A 27,973-nucleotide genomic window follows, 5' to 3' on the forward strand; every position below is an offset into this window, starting at 1 on the left:
CCATCCGATCCCCACCACTTCCCGCCAAGAGCCCAGAATTGCCTCACTCCAGTGAACTGGGGACAGAACCCTCCGGGTAGCTGAGGTGAGGTGGCTGCCTCTGTGGGAACCTGGGCTAGCGTAGGGGCGGTGGGAACCCCAGGACGCTGGGACAGTGCCCTGAGTTGGAGGGGCTCACTTCAGAGATCTGTGGCTGGGATTCCCACAGAGCTTACAGGCCCCACAGTGAGCTGACCTGAGCAGCCCTTTAGTGCTACCTGCTGCTCCTCAAGGCCCACCATCCTGCTCAGGGCAGCTGCTTGGAGTGGAGGCTCTTAGGGGAGGAAGGAAGAAGGGCCCAGGGAGACCTACGAGGCTTTGGACACTCGTCTTCAGGAAGGGGCAGCCTGAAAAGTGGGTTCAGCCCCAGTGAGCTGAGGGCCAGTTTTCCCTTGGGGAGCCTGGCTCTGCGATTCGGGAGAGGATTTCTGACCTGAGGCTTTGTAGCTCGCAGGGCCTGACCCTGTGCAGTTTTCAGAGGTGGGACAAAACTTTCCTTTTCACGATGGATTGGGAGAGGAGTTCAACAGGCCTAGGCAGGCCACCAATGTCCTGTGATTTCTTATACATCATATTTGTATAACTATTAATAAAGACTAAGAACAAGTTATCTGATGAATGTAGCTTTATTATGCAACAATCAGTCGAGAGAGTCCACTTCAAAGCATATTACTGAGGATTCCATATTTGTTGACTTGAGAAATGGCATAACCCGAAACCATTTTTCCAATAGATTTTCTTACGTAACCGTTAAGGAACTGTTTTACTCCCATCATCTGGCTCTGGAAAATCTTTATAGGCAACATTTATTACATTAGAAAAAAAAAAAAGGTACAGTTGTTAGGCATGGATAAAAAGGTATAATATGCATCGATTCTAATTATTATAAATCAACACTTTTGAACACACTTTTGAATTGAAACAATTTAATCTGTTTTAGATATATTAAAAACATATTTCAAGAACAACTTGTAACATCTTTCCTTTTGAATCCACTGCAGGGAAAGTTCCTTTCTCATCTTTAGCAGTAAGAGTCACCAAAACAGTGACTCCAAACCAGGATTCACTTTTTCCTTTTGAGAAACAGGCTAAGTGGATTGGGCCTGGTTAAAAATGTTACCCTGGTGATTTGGTGATGGGAAACCCGCGGGGATTACAATCAAGATGGAAAAAAAAAATGTGCAAAATGATGTAAAAATAAACTTTGTAATAATAAAAAAAAATGTTACCCTGGGGGACACTCAGCAGTGAGAGAGGCTGGGCTGTGTAAGACCCACACAGATGTGGCCCAGACGTGGCTCTGAGGGGCTCTAACCTGTGTTGCAGACACTGGTCGGAGCAGGAGGACCGTACTGAGAGGGGTGACTGGGACCCTGACTGGTCTTTGCCACCTGCACTGGATCCTACTTCTAAAACACTTCAGGAAATCAGCGAGGCTTTTCCTAGATAAATTTGTCATGAAAACAAATGAGTCACCTCAATGAATGATTCAAAACTGGTAAAGCACTGTTGGTTTCGTGCTCTACGAGTTACAGTATTTTAATGGGTTGGGAAAACTTAACGGATATAAATTCTCTGTCACAAAACACCTGAGGATATTTTGCGCACTGGTTTTCAGTCATTAATTGCTTTCTCTCTTTGCTTATTTTAGGTAAAATTTAGTTGTCTTCATTTTTGCTACCCATCCACCATCTGTTCGAACATCACCTGTCCGTGCTGGCTGCAAAATACATGTGTGTGGATACAGGGGGGCACCCAGAAAGGTGTTTGCTGAATTACATCACACGTGGGAGTGAGTGCTGTTAATTTAGAAGTGCCTGAGTGAGGCCTGTTTGTACTCACCAACATCGATTCATATAAAAATATGTTTATCTTTAAAACTCTGGAGAGGCTCTCACTTAACATACCACCAAAATATGTTCTTTTACCTTAACATCTTTTAACTCAGTCCTTCCTGTCAGGTAAGAAACATTGTAAGACTGGGAGCTAGAATCTTTTAAAAACAAGCTTCTTAGTAGAAGTTAAAATTTTTTTTAAAAAGTCTATTTTTAAAGCAGTGGTTAGAAACTTGGTTTTTATAATACGCAAATAACACTGTTTTTTCAAAATGGATTTAAATAAGTCTAACAGTTTCCTATCTCTTTAAAAGATAATACAGATTTTGGTTATTTCACAGCTTCTCCATTTTTCCAATTCCAAGGAATACAAAGGTCTCCATCTTGCATAACAGAGTAAAAATGTGAAACACAGAGATGCATCCCTTGTAGATAAGGCAGTGATTGTTCTAGAAGTCTCTTACAACAGTCCACCATCTGTTTGCTGGATACGCTGGGCTCCTTGTAGAACTTTTCCAGAGAAAATTTATTTGCTGAAGCCTGCATCAATTCATTTTCAATAACCTTTAATCTGTTATGTTAAAAAATAAACAAAATATTGTCACAAATTATAACCAAATAGAACTGTAAATATACTTTTATACATCGGGCTGAGATATTCTACTCACAGTGCTGAAAATGGCATCCACAAATGCCCCCTTACCTCTTAGAAAGGCAGTTACCACACAACCAGCACCTACTGGCTTATTTTCACACGTGTTTCTGTAAGTACTTTTTAAATCTTTGTTTTGCAGCCATGGGGTAAAATAACACACACTTTAAAGAACTCTCTGGCCTTGGCTAGCGGCTTTTAGGCACTGAGGACTATCCAGCTTGAGGAGCCCTTGGGCTGTGCTGCCTTGGAAACCTTCTCCATCAACAGCTGCTGGCAGACCAGGCAGACTGGCGAGGGTAGCTCCTTTCCTCTCTGGCTCCTCCATCAGCTCCTCCCCCTGGCCCAGGGCTATGACATCTAGTGTTCAAGGGCTGGAGTTAAGGCCCATGAGGGAAATGACTCAGCGCTTCAACACTTTCTCCTGAAGGTGGCTGAGGATATGCACTTTTAGTACATGGATTCAACCCCCCAAACCTCGGCTGTGTGGAAGAGGACTCAGCCTTGTCACACCCTCACAGGTGTACCAGGCCAGCAGGAGCCTCGCTTGGGAAACTGTAAGGAGAATAAAAGAAAACTGCAAGGCTCCCTTCCCGAGGGCTCATCTTTCCACTCCGCTCCTGGCTACTACTCACCCTACAGTGCTCACATCTCCTACCAGAGATACTCAGGGCCAGGGGCCGGGATCTCGGCCTTCTATCCCTGGCAACTGCGCTGGCGTTGGGCACACCACAGTCATAGCACATGATGGAGGAAGGAATAAACACCTGGAACCAAACCTCTTCAGAAAAGCAGCTCCCTTTGGAATAATACCTTCCCTGGGTGAGCAAAACATTACCCAGCATTGTCCCACGGTCTACAAAAGAGGAAACCATGGGCTATAACATGATTTCATCAAAGACACAAGCTGCATGGAGACAGCATAGCCAACAAGCTGAGATAATTTTTGAACTCTAAAGTTTTTTCTCATTTACTTGAAATGCAGATGAAACTTACTGTATATCAGTTACTTTCAAATTTTAAATAATGGAGTCCCGTGATTCAAGTAATGATTTTGCACCTGTTGCCACCCTTTCACATCTGGGGATTTCTTTCTGATGGTCTTATCTTTTCTCCTGCTCTAGAGTTGACATTTGTATTAACGAGCCCTGCTTCCCAGATTGAGGTACGCGGTGGGAATATCATTAGGTCATGGCACTTAGAAAACAGTCACATCCAATCTCTGGCAGAACAAGATGGGGAATAAATAACTATGGAATATTCCATGTCAGTCTCCTATGTTTAATACCCATTTGTGAATTTCGATGTCTGGATTTTCAGGCTGGGTTGAATGACAAGGCATGGAGGGGTGGCAGCACTTACTCCTCTCTTCTTTTCATGTTCTCTCTGGCCTGTTGAGCTTTGGTAAGAATAAACCACTGGAGGTTTGCTGGATCACAGAGAATTGGGATGTTAAAATGCCCGAGTTCATGCACGCTTGGAGCATACCTGTCACTGGAAAGAGACATACATGAAAGGACAAACATTTGTTCCTCCATCCCCTGCGCCTCAGCCCCAAAGAGAACATTAGTCTGATTAACTGAAAAGGGACTTGCCTTAAAGGTGCTGCAGATTGACATAAAGTTCTGATGTCCCTAAAGACACAAACTTCATACGTCACCCACATCCTTCCTAGCCCTGTGACCTCAGTCATTTGTGAAATGGGGTGATAACCCACTACCACTGAGGCGATGAGGTTAAGGAGAAGGCACTTAAGCACCATGCCCCGTGCCTGGCAAGGAGTGTGTGAGGGAGAAATGTGGATCACTGACTCAACACGAGCTTTCCAGAGGTTGGCTTAACCCTGTCAGTGGCAATATATTTACAGAATAGAGATTCAATCCTTCAATCCTGTTTTCTAACATATAAAAGAATGTCATGGATAGAGCCATGACAAGCTTTTTAAAATTCCCATGAGCCACCCAGTGAAATCCAATACAGGTCCCACCCAAACCACCTAAGGGAAAGAATAAGAATAATTTCCCTGTTTAAGACAGTTACCTATTCAGGATCATTTGTAAGCCACGCAGACTTCGAGGGTGGAAAGGTATTCTACTTTTCAATAGTCTGTTGTAGAACACATCAAGAAGAGAGTAATATTCTTCAAGGGTCAATACTGGCTGTAATTCTTCGATATAAACAACTTGGATGCCACCTAGAAGATGGCTTATTTGATCTTCTAAAAGCATTAGCCTCCTCTGAAGGTCAAAATAACTTGGCAATCTTTCAAAAAGCTACAATGTTGAAAAAGGAAAAATATTAAGTTTTCTATTACTGAAATAGCTGAGAAATAGCTCTGTTTAGAATGGAAACATGTTTTTGGAAATTTTAACAGGAAATTATTTTCCTAGAATACAAGTTCAAGTAAGTGATAAAAAGACAATGTAATGCTATCAATAGAAATACTGATATTAAATAAAAGCCACTGTAAATCTTAGGAATTTTTAGATAGGATCTAAAACCTTCCAAATACATCCTGTCATTTAAATATTCAGGTAAAACACACGTATTACTTAATATGATTAAATGATACGATAAAGAAGGGCCTTAGAAATAAAATGTAGGGCCCTCGCTGGTGGTATAATGCGTTGGAGTGCAGCACTGTGAAGCTATAGCACCCACTGCAGCACGAGTTCAATCTCTGGCCAGGGAGCCGACCCACATGGCGTGGCAGACCTCCTGTCCTGCCCGCTGCTCCCCTCAGCAGTGTGCTTCATCAGTCTGCCTGTTCTGCTCCTCACTTTTGTCTCTGGCAGGTCCTCTCACCCTGCACCTCTGGCCTGTACCCCAGTTCTGTATGTATGAATAAATAAATCTTTAAAAACAAACAAAAAAGAAATAAAATGTATATTTTACAACTCCTGGTCTATTTTAGGACTCAGATTTTACATAGAAAGTTGGGTTACACAAGTTTCAGAGGGATCAAAAAGCTTCAAAAACTATAATCAGAGCAGTCAGCAGTGTAAATATACTAATTACTTATAATGTACTTCTAGCACTGTGTAAAATAATTCTGCCTACTTTTTCAATGTTTTGCTCGATGGGTTAGTCATGTGTCAATGTAACTACAGTGGAAAGCAGCTTTTTTTATTGTATTGTTGATAATGAGATTCACACATTTCTTTACCCAGTTTTCCTAATGGTAACATCTTTTTTTTTTAAAAAAAAGATTTATTCATTCATACAGAACTGGGGTATAGGCCAGGGATGCGGAGGGTGAGAGGATTCACCAGGGACAGAAGTACACTGCTGAGGGGAGCAGCGGGCGGGCCAGGAGAGGTCTGTCGCGCCATGTGGGTCACCTCTGGGATGAGGATCGAACTCATGCAGAAGTGGCTTAAGCTTCTTAGTGCTCTAACCCACTGCGCCACCAGGGAGGGCCTGGTAACATCTTTTAAAACTACATAATGTCACAATCAGAAAATTGACCTTGATACAATTCATGTACCTTATTCAGACTCATGAGTTTTACAAGCCTGAGTGTCTGTGTGTGTGTGCACAGTTTTATTCCATGTGGGCATTAGTATTGACACACTATAGTCAAGTTCAGAAAAGGTTGATCAAAAGGGTCTTTCATGCCACCCTTTTATAGCCACAGTCACCTCTGTTCCCCCACTCCCCATCCCCTGGCCACCACCAATTTGTTCTTTTTTTAAAAAAAGATTCATATATTTATGCATACAAGAATTGGGGTACAGGCCACAGAGGTGCAGGGGATGAGAGGTTTCACCAGAGACAGAGTGGGGAGCAGAACAGGTGGGCTGACTGAAACACACTGCTGAGGGGAGCAGCTGAGCTCCTGCGGCAGGGGCTGGGGACCTCTTCACAGTGCTGCACTTTGACCCCTTGCACCACCAGGGAGGGCATCCGATGTGTTCTTTCTATAATGTTATTACCACAAGAGTGGCAGGTGAATAGAATCATGCAGTATATAGCCTTTTGAGAATGGCTTTTTTACTAAGCCCAAGGCCCTTGAGATCCCCCTAGGTTGCTGCTGCGCTAGTGGCTCCTTCCTCTGCAGTGCGAGCAGTACCCCCTTGAGTGGACTGACAGCTTTCTTTAACCAGTCACGCACTGAAGGGCATGTGGTTTCTTCTAGTTTGGGGGCTATTATGAATGTCTGTGTGCACATTTCATATGAATTTTATAGTTTTTCAGTTTTCTAGTGGAAATGTCTGAGACTGATGTGGCAAACACACATTCAGTTTTGTGAGAATTGGTCCGACCCTTCGCCAGAGCGCCTGCAGCACTGGGGTTCCGGCAGCGAGGCCGAGTGCTCCAGACTTTCTGCATCCTCACCGCCAACTGGTGCTGACACCCCCTTTCACTTTAGCCATCCTGACGGTGGGTAGTGCTTTATTATAGTTTTGATTTGCCTTTCTCTATGGCTCCTGATACTGAACATCTTTCCATGTGCTAATTGTCATCTGTGTGGCCTCTGGTGACATCAGTCTATGTCTTTGGCCCATTTTCTGGTTAAACTGTTTCTTACTGTTAAGATTTGATCGTTCTAGATGTATTTTTAGATATATCTTATGTGTAAAAATCTATGTTTTTTATTTAAAGTCTTTGTGAGATATGTGGCTGGCAAGTATTTTCTAGTAAATATTTTATTTGAACAATCCATCATCAACATTTATAGATGGTGATTATCTCTCTTTTTAAATTTCAAGATACTTTATTTTTAAAAGAGGTCACTAAGCTTTTGGCCCAGTCTGCCAATTAACAAGCTACAAATGCTTGCTCTATAGCTGACGGGCATTCTTAAGTCACGTTTGAGGAACATGAATAAAAATCCACGTGAAACAAATATGTGAATATTTTTCATAAGAATACAGGTAAGTATGACCCTACCTCGCAGTCGCCTGTATGGCTGCATCGTTCCCAACCCTACTTAGAGTCATTTCAGAACCGGCAGTAACTTGGTTAAGCCACTCCACTAAATCACTCCATTTACGCTGCGCTCCTTAGCGGTCGTCAGAGTGACAGAGACACACTAACAGCAGCGCAGCACGGGCTGCCGGGTGCTGCTTCCTCCGTCTCGCCCAGGTGCACGAACAAGCAGAGTTCTGACATCCACACAGGGGCTTTGTTTCTAACAGCCCAAACCTGACACAACCCAAGGTCCTTCAACAGGCAAGTGGACAAACACTGGTACAGCAGCACAATGAAATGGTGTATGGCAATAAGAGAGAAACTTTTGAGACACACAGTAGCATGGCTGAATCTCGACTACGGACTGGTTTTTAGCAGGTACAGGTGTCAAATATCATCCAGTTATATACACTAAATATTGTGCACCCATTATACCTCAATAAATCTTTGGAAACAAGAGAATGCAGGCTTAGGCTGGAGTTCAGAAAAGATTACAACATTTCTAAATAAAAGCTGATTTAAAAATCAGTTAGGTTTTAAAAATCATTTTAAAAATCATTTTCACTCTGTGATTTTAAGAATTTTAGCAAAAAACAGCTTAAGTTACAGTTTAAATACCTTTTTAGTTCCTTGACATAACAGCATTGCTTAAAACAGAAGGATGCCAACGGCAAAAATAGTTTGGTTTTACTTTTAAGCTTTCTCTTACTTTTGTCCAGTGATGGTGGACATCCATGGTTCCTAGCATCACATGGCCCACTGCACTCATTCCGGATCGGTCTGTAAAGATTATTGTACACCCTGATGATAAAACACAAACCCTCTGATCACTGTTCTGAGACGCTTCATTCAGCATTGTGCAAACAGTTACTCCGTGTCTGAATTCAGGATTAAACGCAGTAGAAGAGTAAAGGCTAATTTTATGTCACTTTTTATTCAAAGGAACAGATTAAAAAACGCAGTTGTGTTAAAGTCACATCTCAAGGACTGTTAATAGTTTCCCCCTACAATTTACAGGTGGGTATAGCAGCTGTTGGATATTTTAAAAGAAAATGGAAATTGTTTACCTTTTGCATGTTTAAGTGTTTCCAAGTCCTGCTGTGCTAAGCGGCCTAAACTATGCAGCTGGCTGCAGCGGTGGGCGATGCCCCAGCTCCTCTGCCACCTGGTTCAACAGAGCACACAGGCGCGTGACCACCCGGCCCCCGGAGGGCTGCACTCACCCCACGCCGGCTCCCGTGGAAGCCAACGAGCTTCGTCAGAAGGCACACACGTATCCGGGCTAGCTCATTTCTCGTGAAGGAACTAAATCAAAAGTGTCTTATCGGGGGCAAAATGATACTACTGTGTTTAGGTAGCCAAGGATTTAAAACAGGCAAACACCCTGTTGCTTCTATTTTAAAGTAAGAGGGTAAAAGGGGAAAAAGTTGGAAAAAAAATCTTTTCACATGTTAACTGGTGATAATCTGGTTTAAGATTTAAATTTCAATTCGAAATTCCAGTTATGCTTATAAGATCCTTTTTATCTTATTCTAGAGAACATGAGTTTGACGGCACCGTGTAATCTGCTCATTTTACAAATGACTATTAATTCTTAGCAGTGAAATAGCCTCTTATGGTATGACGTGCATCAGACAGCATTGCACACGGAAAAGCTCTGGCCTGCTGCGTGTCAGGAAACTCACCTTGGAATTCTAAACCCACACTTCACCAGCTCTGTGACCTTGAACAAGTTGCTCCTTGCATCCCAGTTTCTCTTTCACACAAAGTGGGGACATTGACCTGGACCGCAGGAAGTATATATTGGACAGCATCTGAAGGATGCTTGTGAAGAAGGCACCCCAAACAAGCTCTCAGAAAAGTTAAATTCTGATGAGTGTCATTTCTGATAAAATGTAATCAGTTATTTTTCCTTTATCCACAATTAAAAAAATCAAGATATAATTTCAAAGAATTATGTACTGGGACAGGCTGTTTTTATTAATTAGTAAGTGGTCTTTAACACAGGCTGCTTATGATCAGGGACAATATCAGGAGTCATGATGCTTGCATTTGTGGGGGTTGTGGGGAGGGAGCTGATTTCTAGGAAGGTAAGAAGCTGTCTTGTTCATGGTCATCAAATGTTTTAGTCTCAGAACCTCTATGTTCTTTACAAACTGAGAATTCTCAAGAGCATTGGTGTACATGGGCTTAATGTACTGATATATATCATAATAAGAATCAAGTTATGAAAGTTGTGAAATTTCTCTACAATATTTTAAAATAATGTTTCTTTTAATATTTAGTCAATGTTTTCATTTTCTTTTTATTTTACAACAGTTTACTTTTACATCATTTTGTACATTTTTTTCCATCTCAATGTTTTCATTTTCTTAATCCCAGTTTGATTTGATAAAACTTTTAGCATGTATACTAGAAAATGTTATTTTCATGTATTTTATAAACTTTGAAAAAAGGATCTTACTATTTTGTTTTTAGTTAGAAAAGTCTATACTACTAGACTGTGCAAGTGGAAGAAGCCTCTTAGAATCAAAGTTTGGCCCCCAAACGATACATGTGATGACAAAAGAGCAGTTATCAGCACAAATCCAAACACCATACCCACTCTGAGTCTCAATACTGTCTTTTGAAATGTGAGTAATCTCAGATAACTATGATTTCAATGAGAACAGAACATATAAATATTATCTGCACTGTGAAAGCACAGGAAGAAGGTGAGAATATGGCACCCCAATAGTCTTCTAGTTCAGTGTAAGAAAAATGTCCTGCTCATGAGGGTTGAAAACTATAAAACTGACTAAAGCAAAAAGTCATAGGAATGCTTAGGCACAAAGCCTGACGATCATTTTCGGGCTCTTCTCCTTTTTAACAACTCTTGAATCTCCCTTCACAGAAGTTTCAGTGTGTATCTTTATACAATGGTGATCTCCTGGTTTATGACTGTTGGCAACCTGCTGCCCTAATGGGAGCCAGTGTTCTGAGAGAACCTGTTTACTCTGCATTCAGAGCTCCAAGAGCTTAGAAGTTCTGCAAACAGAACTTCTTCCAGAACCTACTCCTACTCTCTGAGGACATGCTTGCGGGCACAACCCCTATTAACTAGAAAAACTTGTTCCAGCAGTAACTTGTTAACTTGTGTAGGCAACACAAGCGCGCTAGCTTGGGCCTTGGGCCGGGGGCAGAGCTGCGCTCTCCTGCCAGCCCGCACCTGCTGCAAATTCATTTAGACTCCCAGTCTCTGTTCACAGCTGAGTACTTCATCGGCTGTCAGCAGCATATAACAGCTTACTTAACGAGTCACGCTACACGACAGACCAACGACTCAACATCCATTTTTTCTTTATTATTTTTAAACCCGAATACTAATCTTAAGTGATGTGGAAAAAATTTTAAATATACTATGTGTATATGGAAAATGACAATTTTCTTGCAAAAAAAACAACAAAAAAACTTGTGCTAAAAAAGTCATGATATGAACCTTACTATTTTAAACAAGAAATTGATAATAGCTTTCTTATATAGATGAACACTTGATGACTTCCATAAAAAGATAACTGAAAACCTTATTACCAGAACAATTAAAGATGCAAACACTTAAGTGTTGGAAAGCTTTACCAATAGATAATGTATGTTTATTTTAATCTCTAAATTAGGTTCTCTTTTTATTACCTGATATCTGTGAGTTGCAACTGATGAGACAGCTCATCTTTTAAGCGATCTAGTTCTTTTCTAAGTGGCAAACTATTCTTCAGCTTTTTAAAAGCAGTTTTTCCATTGTTATCTAACCAGGACCTAGAGAGAAAAAACACAACACTAGAAATATGTATATTTATAAACACTTACCAATACTAACAATACTAACCTTACGGCAGATACCGCTACTATTAAAAGACATATGCATGACCTTAAAGTTGCTCCAATGTTACAATGAGTTTCTATCAAAGCTCTAACCCACCTGCAGTCGTTCCTCTCTGTCCCCTCTTTCCACTGTCCCTCTGGTGGCCCTGTTAACGCTACCCAGAAGCCTCTACTACCTGCCTGAGCTTTCCCTACCTCCACTCCTCTCCTGCCCGCCTCGCCCCAGTGTCAGCTTTTGGGGGAATCTGCATGGAGGCAATTCTTTGTATTATTCTTACAGATGTTCTCTAAGTCTGGCAGTACGTCAAAATAGCAATAAAAGAGATTTAAAAAGGTAAGTTCGGGCCCTCCCTGGTGGCGCAGCGGGTTAAAGCACAGCACTGAGAATCTAAAGCCGCTTCTGCATGAGTTCAATTCCCGCCTGCCCCGGAGGTGACCACATGGTGTGGCAGACCTCTCCTGACCCGCCCCGCTGATCCCCTCAGCAGTGTACTTCGTCGATCTGCCTGTTCTGTTACCACTCTGTCTCTGGTGAAGCCTCTCACCACCCCTGAGCCTCTGGCCTGTACCCCAGTTCTGTATGCACAAATAAATAAATCTTTAAAAAAAAAAAAAAAAAAGTTAAGTTCGGTCCTCCCTGGTGGCGCAGCAGGTTAAAGCACTGCACTAAGAAGCTGAAGCCACTTCCGCTTGAGTTCGATCCCGCCTGCCCCGGAGGTGACCACATGGCGCGGCAGACCTCTCCTGACCCACCCGCTGCTCCCCTCAGCAGTGTACTTCGTCGATCTGCCTGTTCTGCTCCCGGCTCTGTCTCTGGTGAGTCCTCTCACCCTCCGCATCTCTAGCCTGTACCCCAGTTCTATATGAATAAATAAATAAATCTTAAAAAAAAAAAGTACTAATCCATTATCTTTAAAAAAAAAAAAAGTTCCAGGTTAATATTTTTAAGAACTTAGAAAACGTCTATTTTTGAATTGATGAAAAAAAAAAACAAACTGGGGAAAAAAAGAATTTTATAATTTTGGTGCTTGATGTATGAGAGATGCCATCCTGTATGTCAGGATTTTGCTCAAATCAGTAAAACTAACAAGTCAGATGAAGGTCATCATGGGACACATTTTTGCAATTTTTTTATGCCCGTTGGCTTCTGCAGTATTAGTAACCCATATATTTAATTTCTTTAACACACTTTCAATAGGTGTGAGGGTCCATTCTTATATTAAAAGAACTCACAATTTGTTTCAATGATTAATTAAAATAACTTTGTACTTATTTTGTAAATAGTTATAAAATTGTTGAACCATTTGAGAGCTTTCAAAATTTAAGACCTGAGTGACTGTGCCTTGAAAGAGAATCAGGGGCCCAGAAACATCAGACTGCCACCCTGGCTAGGCACAGTTTGACTTATACTCATGTAGAGCTGAGGTCACCCCTTTAGTTTCATAAGTCCAGAACTCTAAGAAATGCTGACTACATATATAAAAAACATTTAAAAAATGAAGTTTTCTAAGGTGTTACTTAGTAATCACTAATATGGGTTTTTTACAAAACAGTAGTAGTTTTTTAAAAGCTTTACCATAACATAACAGGTGTTAACAGTCACTTATTTTTAGTGTGTTCAAGTTGTACGATCACTACCACAATCAACTTCAGGACAATTTCATCACCCTGATAAGAAATTATGTACCCCTTAGCAATCACTCCAGTCCTCCTAGCCAACTATTATTCCAACCTGGCTCTAATGATGGATCTATTCTGGACAGTTCACATAAATGGAATCGAGTGCTAACAGTCCATTGGACCAGCTTCTTTCGTTGAGCGTCATGTTTTCAAAGTTCAACTATGTGCTAGCATGTATCAATCCTGTGTTTATTCTTATGGCCAAATACTATTCCACTTATGAATGTAGCTCATTTTGCTTACCATTTATCGGTTGACAGACATTTGAGTTGTTTCCACTTTTTGGAAATGATGAATAATGCTACTGTGAACAAGTTTTTGTGTGGACATCTGTTTTCCCCTACACTTTTGTCAACATTTGCTGTTCTCTTTTTGATTACAGCCAGCTGAGGGCATTATGAAGTGGTATCTCACAGTGGTCAATTTGTTTACTGATCTTGTCTTGATTAAATAAAATGTTTTCATCATGCCTGTAATAGTATAAAGAATGCATGCATTGCTGTAAGATCCAGGCGAAAAGGAAAAAGGTGACAATGGAATGAGGCCAAAAGAAAGTTGTTAAATAAAATGAAAATGGTAATACCATGCATAAGGATCTAAAGCTGGATTGCAAATTGAAGATGTTTGGGTTAGTTCCTAGGGTAAGGATGCTGCTGAGTTAAATAATCTTTCAGTCATCTCAAGAGAAGTTCAGTTTTTCAAGTGTTGAAGAAGAAAAGGTGAGCCAAGATCCAAACTGCAGCAACTCACAGTCAGAAGTAGCATGAATCCAGCACACACACCGGCCCCCAAGAATTTTGAGAAGCAATATTACGACAACACCTATACTCACAAAATATATTTAAACACTTTTCAAGAAAAAATCAAAGCAGAACAACTTTGATATGTTAAGTCATTACATTTTGTTAAACTCTGCGATTTGAAAACACTAAATTAACCTATAAACCAGGAAAGCCAGTGCATGCCGCGAGACTGTCTGCCTGAGCTTTGCCCACCTCCCCCTTCCGCCACCTTGCCCAGGGCTAGCCTGGGGCAAGCTATTGTATGGAGGCAATTTACTGTGTTATTTTTTCAGATGTCCACTAAGTCCAGAAGTGTTTCAGGAGTACAAAATCCCGAAACAGTCTATGCAGCATCTACGCAGACACACCATGTAGAAGTGAGTCCAATGCTATAGTGTTCACATCCTGCAATTTATGTCTCTCCCAACTGTGTGTGGACATTCTGGACCCCACATCTTACCGTCTCATTACTTTTGACCTGTTGTTACCATTCCTGAAGCTGTATTCTCCTCTTGGTTTTGTTGACAGAAGAGAATCTTAACAATTAAATTCTGCATGCTCAGGGCTGTGCTTACCCCTCAGTTACACAAGGAACAGAGACATGTCAGGGACAGGCTGTCACTCAGAGACAGATGGACAGACACCTACACACATGCCTTGGGACAGCTGCTTGTTTCCCTTTCTGTTCTGGACTCTGCTACCTCCTGTCTCTTCAGTCTTATTTGGGACGTCACTAGATAACAAGAGAGGCATTCCTGAGTTAGCAGGTCACCCACAGGCAGACACTCTGCCGTGGGCCATGGAGCGTAAGTACTGCGCGGTAAGGAGAGCGCCCTCTGCTAAGCCATGGACCCTAGTGACAGCGACGTGCCTCGTCTTAGGAAGTTCAGAAATGGCTTAATCAAATAACATTAATGATAAATAGCACGTTATAAATATTTTGTACATGGCTTTTATAACTAAAATGTATTCTTTCTCAATGTGTTTCAGATATTTTAAAATGTGGTCTCTATGTACTTCTATCATGTGTGGATTATGACACTAAAGTAACGTACTATTGAATTCTCCGAAGAAACTGGAAATACCACATGAAGATGCTTAACACTTTTTATAGCTTTAGGAATTCTTTCTCTATACCCAGAATAACTTGAGGAGCAGAATTTTTAAAACTTAATACAATCTCCTATACATATCAAAAAGCCAAAAATTAAAAAGAATTGGCAGTATTCTGGCAATTAAGTAAGAAACATGAAACACCGTACTCATAATGGCTTACGAGATCAACTATATCGATAGAATTGCTTTTCCTGGAAAATCAGAGCTAGCTTTTAAATATGAACTACAAACAAATTTTGTTAAATAAGAACTTTTACATACGTTAGAGTTGTTTCCATTCTCGAGACTTGTTCAAGGTCTTCGTGAGGGTCCTTGAATCCAGTAAAGGTGTAATAAGACTTGTCCCATTTGATGGGCCTGTCAGGCATCCTTTTAGCCTCTTTGAGAGACTGGGAATGCACATTAGTATTCAGGCTTTGGACGTGTTCAACAGACAAGCTGCAGCAGTTGAGAATATGTAACACTGTGCTTAGCAGGTCTCTGGTATGCAAAGTAAATCTGACTGCTCGAAATCCTAGAGAACATAATTACCCCAATTAATACAGACGCTTATTTACTTTACTTTAAAAATAATTTTTCACGCACATATTGGCTGAAAAGCCTTCAAAACATTCCATTACCAATTTAGATTCAGCCCACGGGCAATCATCTGTAAGCAGAAATCGACTTCCCTCTCAAAATAGATACCATACAGCCTTTATCTTCATGAATTCCTCTAGCTGTCAGTTTGCTTTCCTACTTTGGTATCAAGCCTGCCCAGCCCAAGAAGGGGATCCACAGTATTTTCGCTGCTGCTCCCGAGTCTGGTCTACCTGCTGTAAAAGACGGAAATTCTCTCCTAGGAGCAAGTCCATAGAGAGTTTCCAGGAGGTGGGCGGGGAGCTGGCAGGAGGCTGCCAGGTAATTCTGATCTCAGTGGTGACAGGAACTCATCTTGAATTTTCTCTATGATTGTAAGAGACTGTCCTCATACGTTCCCACCCAACTAGCTACTAAGTCATCATTTTGAGAAGTGATTTAAAATCCCCTAATTGTTTAAAAATTAGTGCTTCATAATATGCCGATACTGGGTGCTGACTTGTTATCAGTAGGACTTTCACTGTTTAGTGTTTATTTCCCTCCCTTTAATGGGTTTTATAAGTGTAGTTGTAGCTGAGATTAACACTTCTCAACAATATTCCCATCAACTATCTTTCTTTCCAAAAGTGAAGAAATACAGATTGAAGGAGGTTAAAAGGGATGGAGTGGGGCTTACATACAAGCTAGCAACACGACAGGTTTATTCTCCACTATGACTATTTTCTTTCTTTTAAAAAAAAATTATATTTTGAAACGTACACAAGTATTAATAAGTACACCCTTTCCTAAGATTACAGGTGGGTCTGCTAATCCTAAGTGGCCTATCCAGCCTCCATTTTCTTATCTACAGTTCTGTATTCTTAAAACAAGGTCAGAACGGCCTGGTTACAGGAGCCCAACCCTACAAGGTGCCTTTCACATCAATTAAGAGCATAAAGCTAGACTACCCTGGGCAGGGTGTGCATCACTAGGTATGACCAGGAACACCCTGGGTGCTGTTGACTGATGTATAAGGACCCCAGAAGCGATCAGTGGAATGCCTTGTTGATAAGATTGGAATCCTGACTGGGGAGTCAGAGGCTTGAGCTAATAGCAAGCTATCAGCAGATGAGAAGTACAGTTCCACCCTTCCCCTGCTTCTTCTACTTCTCCCTCCTTTTCTACTTCCTCATATGACTAATGCCTTATGACTGGTTTATCAGTAAAAAGGCCAGGATCTTGCTCGTCAGCAGCATCCTGCATTATGTAGCCTGCTCCACAACTCCTGTCTCTATCAATGTGGGTTGCCCGACGCAACAGTTCCATATGTGTATACATATATAAATGAAGGTTTTATGTGAACAAGCACACAACCTCAAATTTCTACCAGACATAATCTCTTATGTAACACATAGTATGCTTTTAGACATATACTATCTGATATGGTAATTAAATGAAAGTCAGTAAAATTTGGTCCTTGGTCATACCATACTAGCCATATATAAATGCTCAATAGCCACATGGGGTTAGTGCCTGTGGTATTAGTGCAGGTGTGTGACATCTGCGTCATCACAGAAAGTGTTCGTGGATAGTGCTGCTCTAGACCTTTCCTGTGTGCCTACGTGTGTACATTATATATATGTTTACACACAGCCACAGTTTGAATGGTCTCTTTTTAATGTACAAATGGTATCATTCTGGATATCTTACTATGAACATCAGATTCCATGAACACATTTAACATGAAGTTTGCATGGGATGCACTAGAAGTAATAAAACGTACCGGAAGTACTAAAGTGTTCCTGGCCATCAGAGGAATTCTGGTCTGTTACTCTTACATAAAATGTAAGCTGAGTTGGTTTCAAAGACTTGAAGCCTGGCTTCTGAAGGCTTTCTAAGTAGGCACTTAATCTCTTAAGAGAATTCTCATTGATTTCCTAGGAAAAAAATTAAAAACAGAAACAACAGAAATTTTATCCTGACTTTTTAAGTATATTATTGGGGATATTCAATAACTCAACATTAAAAAATGTTGGGGTAGCAGAGCTCTTGAGAAAAAGATAAAATTGGATTCACATTCTACAACATGTAACAGAATGAACTCCATATGGATGAAATAAAGAACACATGGCTAACTTCTTTTATAGCTTAGGTGGAAGAAGGTTAATTATGACAAATATACCAAAGTAATAAAAGATTGATAAGTCCAATTACATAAAAAAATTTCAAAACTAAAAGCACACATATAAAACCACACACACACACAAGCAGTCTATAGACAGCCAACCGGGAGAAAGTTTTTGCAAATTATTTCATAGAAGAGGGCTAATTTCTCTCAAAGAAATGGCTCTTAAAATGCCCATCCAGAAGAGATTGGTTGATTTATGGTACATCCTTGCAAGGGAGTACTATACAACTAGAACATATTGTTAAGTTTTTTTTTTGAAAAAAGTCCTTTAGTGAAAGAACAGCTCCACAAAATGGCACATATAATAACTGTGCTTCTTATCACAGTAAAGCAATGACACACAGTGTTACCTGAAATAGGCACAGCTTATTTTTGTCTGTTTATTATAAGATGCTGTTTTTAGCCACAATACATACAAATAGCTGAGATACATTTTCTGTGAGTGTAAAACAAAATCATTATTTTTTGATATGTGTTTCTATTTTTGCCAAAAAGGACAGGCCTAGCCACCCGCGGAATAATAAACATGGTTATTAAAAGGAAATTAGTAGAAGTGGGATAGAGGATGTAAGGATGGGAGTGAGACTTCTGAGTAAACTTTGTTTTTAATTTTGATTTTAGATACTTACTCATGTTTTTGCATATTCTGAAACTGAATTAAAGTGGAGAGAGTAAATGCAACTCCGGGGTTCACTTTGAGATCCTGGCCTGATGCCATCACTGGATGGAACTTAATTCCCTTCAGAAAAGCAGCAAGCATGTCCCGTAGAGTGGGAGAAGACTGAACTGAATATGAGGGGACAAGAGTGAACCTCCTTCATGGAGTCACATTTTAGTGAGAGGAGAAACAGAAGCACATGCTAACTGCCATTGTGGGGAGTGGGCCAGCTACACCCTACTGAGGGAACTCCACTAGGGCCAGCGAAGTCTTCCTGGACCCTCCTTCAAACAAGGACTAATGATACTAGAGGCCTTACCTTTTCTTTCCAACCCTCAATTTTATTCTGAAAACTGGGACCACAAACACGATTATGAATCTCTAAAGAGTTTACATGAGCTTCATTGTGAGCATAAACAATACCACCTGTCATCAAAAATAGTAGTTACACTTTCTACTTTCAGTATCTATACTTCACATTAGTTCAAAGCACTGATTATATCATCACAAAAGAGGAAATGTTATAGAATACTCTATTGTATAGTATGAAAGATAAACTAAGCAGAAAAGCAGATTAAAAGTCAAAAAAACTTACCCTTTCCTTGGGGTGCTGTCCAAAGAAATCTGGATGTACCGCAAAATAGAACGGTCTCAGAGCATTGACAGCTTCAGCTCCTGATAAAGCTCTTGAGGAGGGAAACCAGTGTGGAAATATCTTCTCTAGACATAACCTTTTAAAAAAGTGGCTTTATTACTCATTGGGGCACTTACATACATACTAATCCCCACTGCCTAAAGTGATAGTCACATTGAGATTACTATGTATGAACAAAACAGTAGAAATAAGGAAGGAAACAAAATGCCCAACGGTGGTTTCCTGAAATTTATAGTTTGAACAATCACTGAGTGCTTATGGTTCCTAAAAACAATGGATATGAATATTCTGATGCAAAATGACAAGATATTAGGTAATAATGGAAAAGTACCCCCTTAAAAGTCTACTTTGAAATTTTAACTGACTTTACTACAAATGATGAATACTTCTTCTCTGAAAAGAACATGATATAGGAAATTATCTCAATATCCAGTAGTATAGCCATTTTTTATAGTGAAAAATATTTTGAGAATTATGTTTTAAATTGAGTAAATATTCAGCACATGAAAATCTGGATCTATAAAATAATGTCAGGGAAGGATTCAATTGTGGAAAAAGAACCACTAGCCCCGGGGCCAACCAGCTTTTCCTGCTACAGTCATCCAGTGAGTATTTTAGGCTCTGCGGGCCATGCGATCTGTGGTGTAGCGACCTGGCCCTGCTGCAGTGGGGGCAAGCACCCATGGGTGTGAGGCAGAAGTAGCAGCCTCACCTGCCCCGAAACTGTTCATGCACAGCGAGGTGGTGGGCCCATGTCACCCATTGACCATGGTACTGACCCTGCAATAGCAGGTTTCTTTACATTGTAAACATCTCAAGCACATGGGAAGTACAATTGACATCTCATTCTGGCAGGCCATTCTGCGAGAAGCCAGGAATTGATCAAACTATGGATTTTTCTAAAAATGGTTTCCTGCCAGCAATATTGCTTTGAATTTCAATCAAATATGGAGCAATTCCCTGCCCTTAAGAGGAAGCCACAGGCTGTAGTAACAAGTCACGAATGCCACCACTGGTGTCTTTTCTGTACTTAAAGCCACTTGATTTCTAATCAACAGCAAAGAATTTGCAGGCCATTGCTCTATAGCAGCGTTTCCAGAAATCACTGAGCCATGAAATCAATCTACTGGGCTGTGAGTCATATTAAGAACAAAAACAAAACACAGAACAGAAAATATCACTGGATACCATGTGTGGCAAGGGTAATGATGGTTATGAAACTTTTTATGGGACATGATTAAAATAGTTTGCTGAAGTCTGGGAGCAACAAGCTGCAAGGGCAGGGGTGACTCGGACGCAGGGGCCCTGCACTGCCCTTTGGGGGCGCGGAAAGGCTGCCACTGCAGGGTGTTGCCACAGCCAGAAGCGCTGCCTGAGACTCCCCAGTATCCCAGTTTGTCTCCATCTCTTTCTCTCTTTTCTTTCCCACTTTAGGAAAAAAAAGGGAATTTGAGTCATGAATTCAGAGAAAGTCTCCCTTTGATCACCCCTGTAATATACTCAGCTGGTGGAAAGTCTGTTTCCTCTTAACAGTGACTGCTGAAAATAGTCACATATAGAACAGCTATGTATGTATGTATGTATGTATTTATACATACATAAATGTATTCATTTATACACACATGTATATACACACATGTATTTATACACACACACACGCGTACATACATACATTTGTACGTACAGAACTGAGAGGATTCACCAGAGACAGAGTGAGGTACAGAATAGGTGGATCTACTGAAATACACTGCTGAGGGGAGCAGCAGGCAAGACAGGAGAGATCTGCTGTGCCATGTGGGTCACCTCTGGGGCTGGGGATTGAACTTGCACTGAAGCGGCTGCAGCTAGCTTGCAGTGCTGCGGCCTAACCTATTGAGCCACCAGGGAGGGCCCAGAATAGTTATTTAAAGGCAGTAACTTGCTACATTTGTTTTAGAAACCTATACTTGACATATTATTTTTACCTAACAGGTCAAATTGTATCTTGGGCCAAATGAATATTTTCCTTTTTGATGTGGCTACCAAGAAGCCAGAATTAAACTTAATGTCTGAGTAACTGTTTAGTTAGTTATTCACACAATGGTCCCCTTTCTCTACAGAGCTTCTGATCTTATATGACTATCAGTATGCCAGTTAAATTTATATTACTGGACTCCTTCAATCATTTTTTCAAGTAGACGGGTTTTAGATTATACATACTCAAATGGAAACTATAATAGTCAAATGATCTTACTATGTAATTCAAATATAAAGTGGTTTTCCATAGGATAGCAATGGACTTAAAGATTACATAAGAATCGTGCTGAGAACAAACTTGACAATTTTCTTCTTAAAAATTTCACACTGAAAAGGCACAAAATGAAGTAAAAATAAACTATTAAATTAAAAAAAATTCACACTGGATTATTTTGAAAGACAGTATTCTTTTCACCATCTGTGAATGGGCTGTTGGAGGACCTGGATGCTCGTATAAATTTTCTTTTTTGTTTCTTTCCCTATATTGTAACCTTAGAATAAAAAAAACAACAATAGTTTGAAATCAACCAAATGCAAAACATATTTCCCCCATATTAATTACAGAGTGGGCCATGAAGCTTACCTCCTCACAGGTCTCAGGTGGCAAAACATTTCTCAATAAAAATATGTCAACTTCTAGGCATCCTTAATTGCTTAAAAAATCAAACAGATAACCAGTAATGAACAAGTGGAATGTAAAATTAAAACACAGTATCATTTACATTAATACTCCCCCAAATGAAATATGTATAAATCTAATAAAATTATGTAAGATCTATATGAGGGAAGACTACAAAACTTTGATGAAAGAAATTAAAAGAGAATTAGAGAAATATTCCATGCTTATGAATAGGAAAACTCAAGACTGTCAAGATACTGATTCTCTCCAACTTGATGTATAAATTTAATGTAATTCCAATTCAAATCGAGGAAATTATTTTGTAGGTATGTCACATACAAAGTTTATATGAAGAAGCTAAAACTCAGAATAGACAATTCAACACTGAACAAAGGACAGACTACTTAAAGACTTACTATATAGTTTATGGTAATTAAGATGGAGCATAGGGGTGAAACAAAAGACAAATCAAATGTAACAAAAACAGACCTACATAGACCTACATAAATACAGTCAACTGATCTCTGACAAAGAAGCAACGGGCAACACAGTGCAACAAAGATATAAATGGTGCTGGGACAAAGGAAAAATTAAGCTAGACACAGACTTAACATCCTTCACAAAAATTAATTCAAGTGGACCACAGACCTAAATGTAAAATATAAACAACTAGAAGATAACATCAGAGAAAACCTAGATGACCTATGCTGATTGCTTTTTAGCTAAAGTACCAAAGATTCAAGCCATTAAGGAACTGATAAATAGAACTTCATTACAAAAACAAAACAAAGCAAAACAAAACAAAAACAAACTTGTGCACTGTAAGAGAATGAGAAGATAAGTCACAGTCTTAGAGAAATTGCTTGCAAAAGATATACCTATTTGATAAAGGACTGTTGTCTCAAATATACAAAGAATCTTTAAGAGTCAACAATAAGAAAATGAACAATACAATTAAAAAATGTTTCAAAGATCTTAATAGATACCTCATGAAAGAAGATAAACAGATGACAAGTGAACACACAAAAAAAATCCTAATTGCCAAAATCTGGAAGCAACCATGATATCCTTTAGTGATTTTCAAAGAAAAAGCATAAAGAACATTGTGCAGAGAACTAAGAAGCATGTTTTAGAAATACTTGTCAAAAATATTTTAAGTTAAAGGTTTCTCCCTTAAAATACTGGCTTTAGTTATCCAGAAAGATTACTCATTCATTGCTATTTTGTAATTACACAATAGAGCTAAACAACTTTGAGGAATGACTAATAAGGGACATCAGTATTTGAAACTGTGACAATAAATTCTCCCACTGAAAATAAAATGTTCTTGTGGGGCAGGAGGGATAGTTTTCTCCTCTGTCTCTTGGTTCTTCTTGGGCTGACTGAATAAACAAATTAACAGCAGACAGATTAACAGGAGAAAAAGTTAATTAATTTTGTACGCACAGGGAGCCCCCCTAGACATGAGAGGCTGAGGACGTGCAGCAAAGTGAGATGGCATCCATCCTGGGCTAAGAAAGGAAGGGTGGCAACTCAAACCATCAAGGCAGATGTCTGGTAATTAGATGTTTGTTCTGACAGATATCTTACTCAAATGGAAAGGTTATTTCTGGTAGTATCCCTAATTCTGGGTAAGACCCTCAATCCCATTTTTCTAGGTAGTTCAGGGAGCGGTAAAACTTTCTCTTGAGCTGGCCCGGATGGTTTGAGTTCCGCTCTACATGAACCATCCACCAAAGGGAGTAGCTCTTAGGGAGGCCTGTCTTGAGCCCCTTCATTTCCCAGTATATGTATAATTAAATCATGCTTTCTAGATCTATAAAACAAAACTTAAAAAAATAAAAGGTTTATATAGGTTAAGAGTTAGTTGTTTTCTGGCAGCTTTTTTTGGTGAGGAGGCTATTCCCTAAAAAGATTCATAGTCAGTGGAGTAAGAATGAGCCCAGCTGTGTACGAGGCCACCAGGAGGCGAGCGGGCAGCTGAACATGGCCATTCTGAATTGAGATGTTTCAAAAGTGCAGTACTCATTGGATGCTAAAGATTTAGTACAAAGAAAGAATGTAAAGTATATCATTAATACTTTTAATGGTGATTAGATATTGAAATGAGAATTCATTAAAATTAAGCTCACTTGTTTCTTTTTGCTTTTGATTTTATTCTTAAAGGATTTTTAAAAAAAAATTTATAGATATGGAACAGGAGCACAGGCCAGAGGTGTGGGAGGTGAGACAATGGGGAGCAGAACAGGCAGATCCACTGAAATACACTGTTGAGGGGAGCAGTGTATTCTTGTACACTGGGTGGGTCAGGAGAGGTCTGCCATGTCATATGGGTCACCCCGCCTAGCTAGGGATGGAACTCATGCTGCAGACGCTTCAATAGCTTCATAGTGCTGTGCTTTAACCCACTGTGCCACCACAGAGGGCCCTCTTTTTGCTTTTTAAAAGTAAAACCCAACTTGGCTTTGTCTTTTACAATTTACTACTAGAGTAAAATTACACCTGTGGCTTACATTTTATTTCTAGCAGACTCTGTTGATCCTATTCAATACCTGGCAAAGGTGCTTTAAATTAACATGACATGGTCAGAGAAGGCAGTCGCCACTGTGGTCGGCTGGTGGGGGAGATGGGTCCTGAGAGCAGTATTCAAATCTGGACTTCAGCACTGACAAGCTGTGTCAGCAAGGTCAAGTCCTCTACTTCCCCAAATTGTTTCCTCATCTACTAAATACAGATGGTTGAAGTACAGTCTATTCCACAAAAAACAAAAGGTCCCTTTGATGTGAAGTTGCTTATGTGTGCTAGGTAAATATAGGAAATGCTCGTACAGCATATGCATTTCTTCCCCCCCCTGCCCACCATGATAATGGTTTGAAGTCATCTGAGGGGGGCTATCTGCAGTTAGAAAGTCTGGAGAGACGGTGAGGATAGACTTGAAAATCCCCAGCCGTTGTCCCTTTGGCTCAAGAAGCACAGGTTAATGGCTTCAGATATGCCAGCATTTCCCACCACATCAGGCAATCTAGGAAGCGGATGAATAAAGTAGACATTTCCACCTGTCATCTTGTTTAGAGTGATGAGCATTTCCCTACCACCTCCAAACCCCATATTCCAGTGTATTTTCTCAAAGAATATCAGAACTTCAGGAATGTATATGCCACGACAGCATCTACACCTGCATAACTGCTCCTTTTAGTTAGAAATTTATTTTTTTTCATTAACTGAGAGAACAGTTTGAGCTGGCATGATGCTATAGACTACTAGATGGGAATTTGGTCAGATTTATCAGTAATGTAAAAAAAAAGTCTATTTAATGAATACTTTACTGAATTTTATCTTTATTTTTTAAAAAGGAGAAACTGCATTCTAATCCTAGAAATACAGACTAATGAATTTAATACAAATGAAATAACAAGCTTATGTTATCATATGTTCACCAAGCTAAAGATATGTGGACTATGTATTTAAGGAAAAGTATTGGTTGATACATCTAACACCATTCTGGAAATATTCATTAAAGACCTTCTAAAAGGTGGGGTGTCATCTAGAACATTTAGATTATTTTTTAGTTCTCTGAATATGGAACCTCACCATGGACTTTTATACATTTCTAGAAGTACAATATACATGAAAGTAGACACTATCTTACATGATTTTTGTTAATTTTAAAATAATGTACATAAAGGGGTAGCAATATCTGGCACATAGAAAATTTATAAAAGGGGCAACAATTATTATCATATAATTCAGGTTGTATAAAAACTGTAGAATTCTTCCCCCTAATATGCACATATATAGCTAGAACATGCTGTAAACACAACATTGCATGCTGAATTGGAAAACAGAATGATAGAAATAAAGGATCTGAAAGTTCTAAAAAAACAGAACTTTTTTTAGTTCTAGACAAGTCAAACGTACAAATAAATGACTTCATTTCACAAACGTCAGGGAAAATACAGAATTTATCTGAACAAGTAAGTGTGGGTGTTTATTTTCATTATTCAAAGACAAAAGAAAGTTTGCAGTTGCTTAGTAATAAAAACACAAATTTTCATTCACTCTTCAAAAAAAGCACAGGTACGTTACAAAGCAACTAAAAAGATCACACTGTTTTATGAGATTAGGGAGGCACTCTGAGTTCTTCACCCAATTCAGCAGGCATTCTCCAAGCACCTAACAAGTCGGGCTATACACGGTTCCACTTCTCCAAAAACCTACAATCTGGAGGAGAGAGAAGTGGGAAACAGACGCAAGTAGATAGTAATAAAACAATACAGCAAGTGAAATGACAGAGCCGTGCAGAGTGCTATGGGAAATCCCCAGCTGGCACACCTGGACTTTCGGAAGGTCTTTTCTCAGGTAACTGTGACCTCTCAGGAGAGGGTGGTAAGGAGGGGAGGGCACAGTTCACTCACAAACCTCTGTAAACGGTTGCTGTAATCCACTAACAGTGATATTAGCTTCTAATTCGTAAAATTTTGATTTTAATTTTGTGTAGTTTCAAGTCAAATTTAGTAGAAAGAGATCGAAAACGATGGGAAGGTGTTCATTTGTTGTACTTAAATTACTCTGCTATAGAAACTAATCGTGATCACCAAACAGATTGGTCCTAGGATGATCTTTGACCATTTGGCACAATTTATATTTGAAAGTAACTTAAAAAAGTTAATACCCTGACTGATTTATACTGCCTTACTTAGTAACTCTTGAAGGTTTAAGAAAGCAATTTGTTACATCAAGGAGAGAGAAAATCAGTTAACTTTTCAATTCTTTTCAGTTGAAAACATCTTAAGAGACCAGGAAAGAGTTAAAAAAAAAAAAAGCAGGGATAACTTCTTAGATAAATTAATGAATTGTAGCAATAGCAGAATATGTAGCTTCCTCTTCCTAAATCCTCCGCTGTGAGGTTTGAGTCGTAACAATCTCACATGGTTAAGTCAAAACCTTCGCAGAAATATAGTCGGAAACAACAAAACCTAAGTCGTTTTTCGGCTTCTCATTTCAAAACAAGTTTAAACCGATGCGAAATGGCATTGCCGCACTTGAAAAGTTAGCACCGAGAGCTCGGGTGACTACAGGTGGCCGGCCCCGACCCCCCTTTCTGCCCCGAGCAGCCCAGCGGCACACATGGAGCCCCTCCCTCCCACTCCTTACAGTTCCGGCTAGGGTCCGCCGCGAGGGGCTTCTGCGACCGGGTCCGGGAGGGGGGAAGGGGAGGGATGAGCGTTCCTCCCGCAGGGCTGTGCGGGGGCGCATGCGCACTGGGGGGCCCGTCAGGCCTACGAGCGCGCGCCCCCCGCCTGTCCGCGCCCGCAGGACGCCAGGCTCTGACTGGCTCCTACCCGCAGGGCTCTCCGAGCCTCCGCCCCTGAAATCCCAGCGGGGCGCGCACAGCTCCGGCCTCCATCCGACGCCTGCCCCAGCGGGTGGCCCGAGGTGAGTCCGAGCACCCGCACGAGGCCGCAGACCACGCTGTCATTGGCTGAGGCGTGCCAGGCCTTCCTCTCCCGAGCGCCTGCGCGCCCCTGACGCGGGGGGAAACCCGGGGCCGCTGCCGGCTCCGTCGTGACGTCAGCGCCCAGGTGACCGCCCGCCCTCCCGCAGCTTTGGGGTGCCCACCCCGCGTCTTACCGCCAGGCTCGGTTGGGGCTCCGCGCGCCCCGCCGAAAGCTTTAGGGGGCGCAAATGAGCATTCGGAGATAAGGACTAGGCGGGGAGTCGGAAGGTGGTGGGGCGGCTGGTGGCCAGCCTGGCCTGAGGGTCCGTGGAAGGGCAAGGAGCGTAGGGTGACCGCGCACGAACCAGGGTCTGTAGCTGGGTGGGGTGAAGGGCGCGCATGCGCGCAGTCTCGTTCACCGCCACCTTACCCCCCCTTAACATTTATACTCTACCCCCCCACCCCCCGTTATTTAACCAAGGGCAGCCAAAGAAGGGGACGGGGCTGGCCCGGAGTTTAGTCCTCGTGCTTTATTTTAGGACGCTTCTCCAGTTCCTAAAGGTCCTACTGAAGTAGCTGCCCTTTGGCGTTCCTTATTTTATCTGGTTTGCATTCTTTTGAATTTGACGCCTTCGATATTCGTTTTCAAAACTAAAGCTTTCTTCACCATTGGCTTGGGGTTTATACTATTAGCTTTATTTCATTCCTTTGACTTTGATGAACCCCCAGAAATTGGCACAGATGAAATCCGGCACCGCTGGCTGAAGCCTCACTTTATGGGCTCTTACTACAGCCTGGTCACTTGTGATCCATTCCGTCTAGTCCCATTTTCCCAAAAAGCTGAATATCTCTCACATCTTCGTTATCTCCCTTGCATCCCTCTACCAGCATCTAAATGGTTTCTTAATTCTAATTCCTTTGGGCTTCAGTTATGACGTACAGAAAGACTACTATATATATAATTGC

General features: G+C 40.7%; 1 protein-coding gene across 4 annotated transcripts; it reads right to left on the reverse strand.

Annotated features, from left to right (window-relative positions):
• Positions 1-658: 658 nt before the first annotated feature.
• On the reverse strand, positions 659-27,356 carry TCAIM (T cell activation inhibitor, mitochondrial). 4 transcript variants are annotated; one of them, XM_012735194.1, is made up of 11 exons: positions 27,202-27,356; positions 21,535-21,604; positions 18,876-19,011; positions 17,218-17,371; positions 15,138-15,390; positions 11,110-11,232; positions 8,508-8,605; positions 8,150-8,241; positions 4,567-4,799; positions 3,889-4,020; positions 659-2,445 (listed from the first exon to the last, which is right to left on the reverse strand). In XM_012735194.1, exons 2-11 carry the CDS (start codon positions 21,561-21,563, stop codon positions 2,205-2,207), a joined length of 1,491 nt encoding a protein of 496 aa, XP_012590648.1. In that variant the 5' UTR covers positions 21,564-21,604; positions 27,202-27,356; the 3' UTR covers positions 659-2,204. The 4 variants fall into 4 exon arrangements, with proteins under 4 accessions (XP_012590648.1, XP_012590649.1, XP_012590647.1 ...); XM_012735195.1 differs by lacking the exon at positions 27,202-27,356 and adding an exon at positions 26,913-27,011 and having other exon boundaries at positions 4,015-4,020; XM_012735193.1 differs by lacking the exon at positions 27,202-27,356 and adding an exon at positions 26,913-27,011.
• Positions 27,357-27,973: the final 617 nt, after the last annotated feature.

This window comes from Condylura cristata, unplaced genomic scaffold (genome assembly GCF_000260355.1).
Source record: "Condylura cristata isolate star-nosed mole 26May11 unplaced genomic scaffold, ConCri1.0 scaffold00004, whole genome shotgun sequence".
In the NCBI taxonomy this organism is placed as follows: Eukaryota; Metazoa; Chordata; class Mammalia; order Eulipotyphla; family Talpidae; genus Condylura; species Condylura cristata.